Source organism: Gossypium arboreum, chromosome 11 (assembly GCF_025698485.1).
Source record: "Gossypium arboreum isolate Shixiya-1 chromosome 11, ASM2569848v2, whole genome shotgun sequence".
Taxonomy (NCBI): domain Eukaryota; kingdom Viridiplantae; phylum Streptophyta; class Magnoliopsida; order Malvales; family Malvaceae; genus Gossypium; species Gossypium arboreum.
This window is the reverse complement of record NC_069080.1, coordinates 42038649-42049153: the sequence shown is the minus strand read 5'-3', so window position 1 is coordinate 42049153 and position 10505 is coordinate 42038649. Positions and strand designations below refer to the sequence as shown.

Here is a 10505-nt window from a genome sequence, read left to right as displayed (position 1 = left end):
ATAGTTGATTTTCACACGGTCATATCCTCTGGGCACAGGCATGTGTATGTTTAATTTGGGGATTTAAGGATCCCATATGAGCGTGTGTCTTGAACACATGGCCATGTGTGGTGGGAAAATGGGCGTGTGAGACCCTCATACGCCTGTGTCAACCCTGTACTCAAATTTAGTGTAAATGGACAGAGAGTTATACGGCCTGTTCACACGACCATGTCCCTGGTCCAAACGGAAGTGTGCCTTAGTCTCATAGCCGTATGCCTCTCTTCACACGGGCCTGTGCCTCTACCACAAGGTTGTATGCCCCTTTTTACACAGGCTTTTGACCTTCCACACAGCCAGAACACATGGGCGTGTGGTCTTTAGGAACTTATATTGGTTCCAAGTACATTTCTGATTCGAAAATGTATTTGCGTGTGCTTTGACCCTTAACTAAGTTTAGTGAGGGTGCTTAAGACTCGATATTTGTGGTGATTGTGTGGGTGGTGTATGATTTTGAATCTGGTCTGTAGGGTGTGTTGCATATTTGTTCTGTCTGACTGTCTGTCTAAGTGTCTCTGTGCTTTGAATCTATGTGTATGCATACACTTGCATAGAAGTAAAGGATTTTGGGTGGGATTGTGAAGAGAAGGGAGTCTGATTCTGATTTGATCTAGCAGTTTTACTGCATTATATTCGTACGGTGATTTATCGTACTGTACTGCGTGTGCGTCAGCTTTGCTGCGTACTATTATTTGATCTGGCAGTATAATTGCAACAAGACTATACAGTGGATTACTGTATTGCACTGTACAGCACATATGCCAGCTTTGCTGCGTGTTATTATCTGAATGGCTTAGTCTACATATGTGGTGTGTAGGGTTGGATGGGTCTTTTGATGTTCTAATTGGTGTGATTGTTTGGATGAGCTTTAACAGCTCTTTTGGGGTGTAATCGGGGGACAGAGAGGTATGTTGGCTGGATGGGTAGGTTTTCATTTTCTGACTGCATTTCATTTGCATCTGTTTATGAGATTTTTCTGTAGTATCAGTTAATTGTATTCCGTCTGTCTATGTGTAACTTGGTGTGATCTGTTCTGATTGCATGTTGGGACATTGGTTCCTTGTCTGGTATCTATTTCTGCTTACATTTGTAGGTATGTTTATTTTGAACTACCATTTGGTGTTCTCTTCTGAGATCTATTTTAACCGTTTTAGAACTCACACTAAGCTTGAATAGCTCACCCTCATCTTAGTGTTTCCTTTTCAGGTGCCTTTTCTGAAATTTGATGTTGGACTTGGTGTGCGGAGGTCTCGGACAGTCTCGATGAAAATAAATTATTATCAGTTTGCATTTTCAGTATCTATGTGATTATTTGGTTTTGAACTGTAAGATTTTTATAAAGTCGTGATACAAATTTCAAGTTAAGTTTTAATCGTTTTTATTCCACTTATATATATACTATCTCAACTGTAATTTTACTGATGGTTTTAAATGATTAAGTATTATAAACCAACATATAAATTGATTTGTAAAATAATTTTTCTACTATCACTTCGGTGATCAATATAGCATCCGGGATTCGGTCTAAACTTCTAGGTCGGGTTTAGGGTGTTACAAGCTTGTTATGATTGAAATATCTTATGTGCTCCTAAAGCAGCAATATTGTGAAAAAAGTTTTAAAAAGTATTTTGAAACAATCTCATACCTTCTAGTGAAAAAGGCTTCATTCCCTGAAGTGAATGTAACAATAAATAACAATTATGAAAAATTTAAATATAGAGATCATGGTTTTCATTGTAATTGAGGATGAGGTTGGAGACGTACTAATAATTGTTATCGTGGTGGTTATAATAGTGGCGCTTCTAACCACTAGAAAAAGAATAATAAGGAAAAAACAAGAAAATGGTGGTTAAAATATTCGAAGATTATTGAAAATTCATGCTACCAATGTGGTATGAAACTGCATTGGTCACGAAATTGTCATATGTTTAACCATCTAGTAAAACTTTATCAAACCACCAATTTAAAAAAAAAAGAAAACAATATTGAGATAATTTTCGTTATCCCAAAATGATGAAATGGAGGATAATTTTTTGGCAAAAGATGAAAATTTTTACTATGAGACTAAAGTTGACCATGAATACAAGGCTAATTAATATGTTCTTAGTTTGTGTCAAAATTTTGTTAAGATGCAAACATTGAAATTTAATTGTTTGGTTTAAGAATCATTAGAATCAATGACTACTTGATATTTGCTTGGGTATGATCTTTTTTCTCTTCTTTACAATTTATAATCATAGCTTCTCATCTATGGCAACCAAATTCAGTCTAATCAACTTCTTTTGAAATTTGATTTGATTTCTAATAAGAAGTTTAATTAATATAATTCTTTATCCGTCACTCTATGAATTTTTAAAACTCTTCATGCATTTAGTTATTGGAATTTTTATGTGGAGGTAAATGTTTTTACTTTTTATTGATTCATTTTAATAGAATTGATTGATTTAATTTTAATTTTGATTAAAATATATGATTATTGTGGAATGAGAGTAAAAGTACTTATTTGTCATGAACTTTAGGATACTCACCTGCTGGATAGTTTCACGATTGAGGTGGATGTTAGAAAATGTTTATGTTTAAGCTTTTATAGTTATAAAGTTAATTTAATCGACCTTATAATATTTTGTATTTTTTTGTGGTATAGTATATATATATATAAATATTATCTAACCATAAGTAACATGAATTTATTATTTGTTATTTTAATATATGTTATATTCATACCTATTTATTTTATTTTATATGAATAAATAAAGTTTTTGAAGATTAAATTTTTTATCATTCATGTTGAAAAGAAATGCAAAAGTGTATATTATTTGAAATAAATTAAACATTCATTAATGTTATATAACAAAATAATTACATGCTCTGAAGAGTTAATTTTGTATCAAACTATGAAAAGCTCTTTAAGAATACTTTACCTCCTTGAGATGCAAAATTTTGTAAAACATAATATTATTTTTCAGATCAATAAAATATATGTTGAAGGAAATCTTTATGTGTTATACACTAAAACCATAGATAGAAATGGCATGAGATACTCGTGTTTTTTGTATTATAAATATTCCTCGAAGGAACACATTACACGTATATGATTGACATATGAGATAGTGAAAAGAAATTCAAGTATTGGTATGACCGGTTAGACCATCTCGAGTCAATAATGATGCAAAATAATTTGATGAAAATTTATATGATTTTATTGAAGAATTAGAAGTTATATTTTAATAATTGTCATCAATACTAGTTCTTTAGAGAAAATATTGAACTAACACCAGCTAAATGTAGAGGTCAGTTGCATTTTTGCATAATAATCAAATAATATATGAACTTATGTATCACATGTGTGCAACCCGCAGTTTGCAATATTATTTCTTGAAATAATTTGATTGTGCACAATCTCTATAGTATACAATTTGTGCTAACCATGCTAGTGCATTATAATTTTATTATAATTTTATTATAACTTATGAAATGCATCTCAGACATGAAGTCCAAACACCCAGAAGGTGTGAAGCCAAATGGAGTACATGTTGCTATAATAGCGAAAAAATACAAGTCACAGTAAAGAGAATTGATTTGTAACACAAACTTTCATAAGACACTTGGTTTTGGTTACGAAAAATGATTAATTTGTTGTGGATGCAATAGTTTGACATTAAATAAAATTATTTATTTAGGTCTAGTGAATTTGTATGTAGTTGGTATAAATTATTTGATAATATTGATGCCTAAAGCATAAAACTCGAGTTTCATAAGAAAATCATTAAATGTGAATATGATTTTGTTCAGTAGTTTTATTAATTAATGTATTTATACATATAGGTTATTATCATCATTGTTGATATTAATGTATCAAATATCATTAAAGTTCCTAAAGAATTTTCAAGAGGAATAATTATTCGATAGATAAACTTTATAATGAAAGTATATCTAAAAAGTATATCTAAAATTAATTTTGTCTCGAACTAAAGATCGAGTGTTCAATAAGAACAAATGATCATACGATGAAGTTATAAAACAATTGTCCTGAAGTATCAAATCTTTATGTGTCCAATACACTCATTGTATTGATGATAGTGAATGATACAATACATTATGCTTTATGAAGTTGTTGGTGACAAAAGTATGAGAATGCAACTGAATTTTATTGCTATATTGATATGCATCAACAAAATTTGTTGTATATGTTGATGATTTAGTATTAATAAATAATATTGAATGTCTCAGTATTGAGTTATAAAATGATGTTTAAATAAGAGGAGCAAAATATGCACTGTTGTAACACCCCTCCCCCAATGCGAAGAATAATTGAGAATTCAATTAGGCATTCCCTACCGTTACATTTGAGAAGTTAATTTTCAACATTGGATTATGTCATTTCAAATATCTTAAGTTATACTTACATGAGAAGGAATAAATTCACACTATATTTAACTTTTAAAGTTCTGACATACTGTGTATTAAAAGATTATATACTCTCTTTTTTTCTTCACTAGGTTTTTATCTTACAAGGTTTTTTCTAGTAAGGTTTTTAATGAGACAAATCATTTATACAATAAACATCCAAAGGAAAATGTTATGAATGTTATTAAGTGGATGTTCATTATAATCAACCTTTTATCTTTTATCTTCTTTAATTATTCACATTTCATCTCTTTGTAATCCCTTTACCTATTTATGTATTATAAAATGAGGAGTCTAATCTCCGTATATATATATATATTACTTATAATGATGATGAAAAGAAGAGAAATGAAATAAAATCCCCTCATTCTCATCTATTATTTTGGTGCTCTTAGTATTATTATTATTATTATTAACAATCATTACAATTATAAGGAAATTTAAGTCAAAATAAATATGAATAAAATCCATATATAATCTAAATAAGGTAGAACTCCGATCATGAAACTCAAAATCCCAAAACCGTAACATAACCAAAACTTCATTAGCTAATTAGCTCTCATTAATTTGCTTATAACATCGATCCCTCTTTCTTTCATAATGAAAAATGTATGTGTAGCAAATTTCCCTTTTGTCTGATGACAACGTCTCTCTTAATATGCTTAAGCAAATGCTTATCACCGCTATAACTACACAGCTCTTTCAAACAAACTACAAAAAGCAAAAGAATTTAAAGAAGAATCAAAGAAGAAAAGAAAGAAAAAAAGGTTGAAAAGGTGATCACTGCTCTTGGGAGACTAGGCAAAATTTAATATTAATTAAGTGGGGCAAGCTTATTATTATTTAATGACTGCAGTTATGGCCATTATTAGCGTACATTGTAATGATCATCGACAGATGGAGTACATCATTAATTATTCTAGGGTTACATGTAACTTCTACAAACAAAAGAATGTAGTTTTAATCTTTCTTATTTATTCCTTTTCAAAAAAAAAATCTTACTTATTTATGGAACAGTGCTTAGGTCCAAGCTGGACAAGGTTCCGGGACTGAGAATAGAGAAATTACACCAGTTATAAGAAGATGGTGACAAGTTCAAACCAAATGATGAATTCGATGCATTATCAGAAAATTGCTGGTTTTGGGATTTAGTATGATCGAACCCCGAAGCGAGATCCAATGGTGCAGAAACTTGTTCCTCCGACACTGACGATGCTGCGATTTTAAGAGGAGAAGGTGCTATTCTTTGAAGACGCTGAGCCGACGACGACGACCGCGTTTGATGGGATTGAGACATGAACTGAGGTGCACCGGTGAGCTTTTGAACCAAGTCCCGGAAGTTTACGGGGTCGACCCGGTAAACTCTAGGTGGTGTCGGTGGCAAGGGTGCAATCGGCTTTTTCCAGGGCTTTGCCAATGGCTTACGTACCGAATGAAGCGATCCATGAAAAGGGTGTTGTCCCTGTGATATCAGCTTGAACCCTCCTGTTCCTTGTAAAGCCGAAGAAGAAGAAGAAGATGATGATGAATAAGTAGCTTCCATAGCGAAAATCTAGTAAATCTGGACCTGGAAATATAGAATGAGGACACCGATTTATATAGGGAAAAAAGGAGAAGAAAATGGGAGGAATAAATTAAAAAGGGAAGAAAAAGGAAAAAGAAAAGGAGGGTGTGCTGGATAATGGAATACGCTGTGGGGCTTATAAGCAAAAATTCAAACGTGATTCCGTCAGCAGCCGTATAATATTGCTAACAGATTACTTAGGAAATTGGGCAAAGCACCTGAATTTTGACCCAATTTCATTTCATTTAATTATAGAAGATTATATTATTTCTATATCAATTTCACTCTCAATTATACCAAAAAAAAAAATATCTTGAGCATGACATGAAAAAAACAAAGAAAATTAAGCACGCTTTTCATGATATGCTCAATGCCAATGAAAGAAAACAAGATGGATTAAAAAGGTTAATTCTATATTATTAAGCCCTAAGTTATGGCTTTCCTAGAATAAATTTAATTCCTTTCCTTATGTGATATAAGTCTCTGTTTTATCTAAATTTTTTGTTGATATTACATGTGAATGATTATGCCACACAATTGATTGAATGAATATTTTTTCCTACAAAATCAGATTCTTTCAATAATTTAATCTCAGAAAACAATTAATTAATAATAATACCAAAGATGCTATTTATATTTAATCATGTGTCTAACGTTTTACTTCTTCTTCCACTTAAAACTTTATTTAAACATGGTTGATACATAAATTATTTTTTATAAAAGAAATTAAAATAGTTTAAGTAATTTTTTAATATATTTTAACCTAATAAAAATGAGCGGTGAGTTGTGAGAGTGAGCAAATTGACCCAAAACTGGGGTTAAGGTAGTCAAGTGGGTTGACTTTTGCATGTGCAAGGAAATTAATTTTACTGTGATTAGTTTTTAATTTATTGTCGGGGTGAGATACAGTAATTGTAGAGTATGTGTCTGGAACTAATTGTTGGTGAGATGAGAATAAAAATTATTATTAAGAATGATAAAGTTAAAATTTTTGTATTTGTTAAATAAATACTTAATAATATATATTTTAAATAATAAATAAATTTATAAAAATTTCTATTATAAAAATCCTAATTATATATATTTCATATAAAATAATAACTTTAGTGTCACTCAAATGTAAGGGTAAAAATACTGAGTTGGGGACAAAAGAATACATTTTTTAATAGAAATATATAACATATACTTCTCAATCCCATTTAATTATTAATGTGATGATATTTTAATGAGTCCATAATTTTGTGCATTTCCTTGGAAAAATATTAGATTATGAGAGTTGGGTTGGAAAAATATGTAATTGTTATAAATATCTTATTAAGTGGATCTTTATTAAGATTAAGATAAATTTTAATGTACTTTAAATTTAATAATAATTAGAAGTAGATTTCTATTTCATTTATATTTCTTATTCCTATAAATAGAGACTTTAGAAGCTTTGTACATGATTCCGATTGATCAATAAAATATGCTTTCTCTTTGCTCTCCCATTCTCTTTATTCTTTACTTTGTCTCTTTATTTTATAACATGTTATCAGGACAATTCTCTTTTATTTTATAATATTGTCACTCCAAATCTGCTACTCAAGTTGTTGTCGATTGCTTTCTAGAGCTATGCAATTTTAGTCTTCAATTGAGGCCTGAGCACTATGGGTAATTATTAGAGTCTTTAATCACTCAAATCTTCAGGTATATTTTACTATTATTTATTTATTAGATCATGTTTATTATAATTAGAGACTAATCATGACAACATGAATAGATAGATTTTGATTTAAAATCCGTGCATGTTTGCGATGGTGATTATGAAATAAAAAATCTATTAGGATTTTAATAAGTTCGTCCTAGTAAATCTATTGCATTCTTCGAAGTGAACACAAGCATAAAAAAAACCAATATTATTCAAATATTTGGTAGTACAAAATTAGTCGAAAGCTTTAGAAGAGCTAATTCATTAATATCTTGTGATGGTTAATCCATTGGTTTTAAAATATATTTATAATGGATATCATGTTGAGATTGTGAATGACGATAAACATCTATTTTGAAAGGATGAAAAAAAAAGGAATATTGAGTTATTGGTTACTCTTGTTATTAAATTGAATTGATTGTAATTATCTTTGCGATCTTCTTTTGTCATCATCCCATTAAGGGGTTGAAAGCAAAATATTTGAATGTGAAAGATCTATTTATGAGTAATAGAATATGGTAATTCTATCTAAAACTCGTTATGGTTGGATGCACTTGAAGTTGCAATTTTTTTTTAAACTGTTAGTATAACTCTACAATATTTAGAATAAGTTCTCAATTAAAATTACGTGGAAAAATATTATTGATGAGAACCTTGCAAGAGAGAGCTTATTCAACTTTTCATAATTCAAATGTGCTCCTAGGTAGCAATATCATGAAAAAGAATTTTACTTATGATTGAACAAAAGTTTTTAACCACAAAACCTAACCATTTCTTGAAGAGAATGTAACAATATGTAATAAATTCGAAAGACATAATCTTTGACGTGGATGTAGTAAATCGGAGTATAATAATAGTCATGGGGATGGTTGTAATAAATTTTCTCACCACTAGAAATGAAAAAATGAAGAAAGCAATAAAATAACAAGAATTCCAAGAACTTTTTAAGAAAAGGGACAATTTATTTATGAAAAGTTATTGGTTATGTACCTATTGTACACTTGGAAAATAAGATCCACTCTCAAAGTTTGTTATTAATAGATTTTGATTGGATTCAAAGTCTACTACTAAAGTTTAATTTGCTTACTGCTTATCGTCAAGACTCAATGTAGAATAAAAAAAAGTATATTTTTAAATATTAGATCAACTTGATGTATGATTTAAATATTTTGAGATGATCTTCTTTTTAAGTTTTGATTACATGTGTTACATATTTTTAAACATCTCATTTGTTCATGAAAATGAATATAAACTGATTTATTTATGTCGCTATAGTAGATTTTATAATTAAACAATACATTTGATTAAAACATATCTAGTATGCAAATTTATGTTAACAAACCAATGAGTTTTATGGTTATTTAGATTTGATTTAGTTCAAAGAATTGTTAAATGTAGTAAGTTCATATGTTTTATATTATTCCATTTGTTAATTATTTAGAGAAATTACATGAGCAATTGTAAATGAAAAGTACTATGAGCTCGAATTGTTGGATTTTGAATTAAATTTCATGTACGTTTATGATGATCGTTATGAAAAAAATTGCTAGTTTTTCATTATGTAATATTTTTATGTGTGAGATGTCATATTTATTGATATATTTAATATAGACTTGTTTCTACACATGACTTAGGCAGTAATTCTTGGTAGTTAACAGATTATGCAAAACTCTGTTAAAAGGTTTTTAAAAGTATTTTTAATCGAACTCGGGACTTCTTGCATTTGAAGCAAGAATTATACCACTAGACCAAATGCTCTGCATTTGAAGATTTTGGTATATTTCCTGAAGCGAATATTGCATATAATTATTTGAAAATTATATTTATTGACTTAGTGACATTATAGACTTCACATTGATTTAGAAATTTCCAGTAGTAAATATCATAGTAGTACTTATATATGGATATAAAGTAAAATGAATGATAGTAAAAGTATCAATTTAGTACAATTGAAACACATATTAAAGTAAACCAAAAGTTTATTGATACAGATGCATTTACTACTTGGCGTGACCAGTTAGATCATTTTGGATCATATATGATGCGAAAATTAATTGAGAATTCATGTGAAAATTCATTAAAGAACCGAAGATTTTTTAATTTAAAGAATTCTCATTTGTTGCTTGTTCTCAATGAAAATTGATTGTTAGAAACTCACTAGCTAAAGTTGAGATTTAATGCCTTACATTTCTGAAATGAATATGGGTCCATTCATCCACCATACGGATGGTTTTGATATTTTATGATTTTGGTAGATGCATCTACAAAATAATCACATATGTTTCATCAACTTGCAACCCCATATTTGCAAGATTGCTTGTTTAAATAATTAATTTCAAATCATGCAATTAAGACAATTCATCTTGATAATACTGATGAGACATATCTCAGCCTTTTATTGATTGAGTTTGAAAAACTTTTGTAAAAGTTTGTTATTTATACGCATAATAGTTTAGAAAAATTGTTGATTGAACGACTTTTATGAATGTCTAAAACATTACTTATGAGAACTAAACATCCTATTTCGACATGAGATTATGTTGATTTACGTGTTGTACGCATCAAACCAATAAGTTATAAATATTCTCTATTACAATTGATTTTTAGTCAAGAGCTAAATATTTATTATCTTTGAATTTTTGTATGTGCGTATATATTCCAGAAGAGACCCAAGACATAACTAATAAGTAAGGGTGTGCAAAATTCGGGTAAAATCGAAAAAATTCGGTTAACGGACCGAATTCGGATAATCGGTCGGTTAACCGAATTAATTCGGTCGAGGGTCGGTTAATAATTTTTTGAGTTTTC

General features: G+C 29.4%; 1 protein-coding gene across 1 annotated transcript; it reads right to left on the bottom strand.

Annotated features, from left to right (window-relative positions):
• Window positions 1-5253: 5253 nt before the first annotated feature.
• On the bottom strand, window positions 5254-6044 carry LOC108452379 (VQ motif-containing protein 29). Its single transcript, XM_017750161.2, has one exon. It carries the CDS (start codon window positions 5987-5989, stop codon window positions 5453-5455), a length of 537 nt encoding a protein of 178 aa, XP_017605650.1. The 5' UTR covers window positions 5990-6044; the 3' UTR covers window positions 5254-5452.
• Window positions 6045-10505: the final 4461 nt, after the last annotated feature.

Excerpts from the sequence above, each read along its gene's own strand:
- LOC108452379 (XM_017750161.2), bottom strand. The coding sequence starts at position 5,989 with ATGGAAGCTACTTATTCATCATCATCTTCTTCTTCTTCTTCGGCTTTA.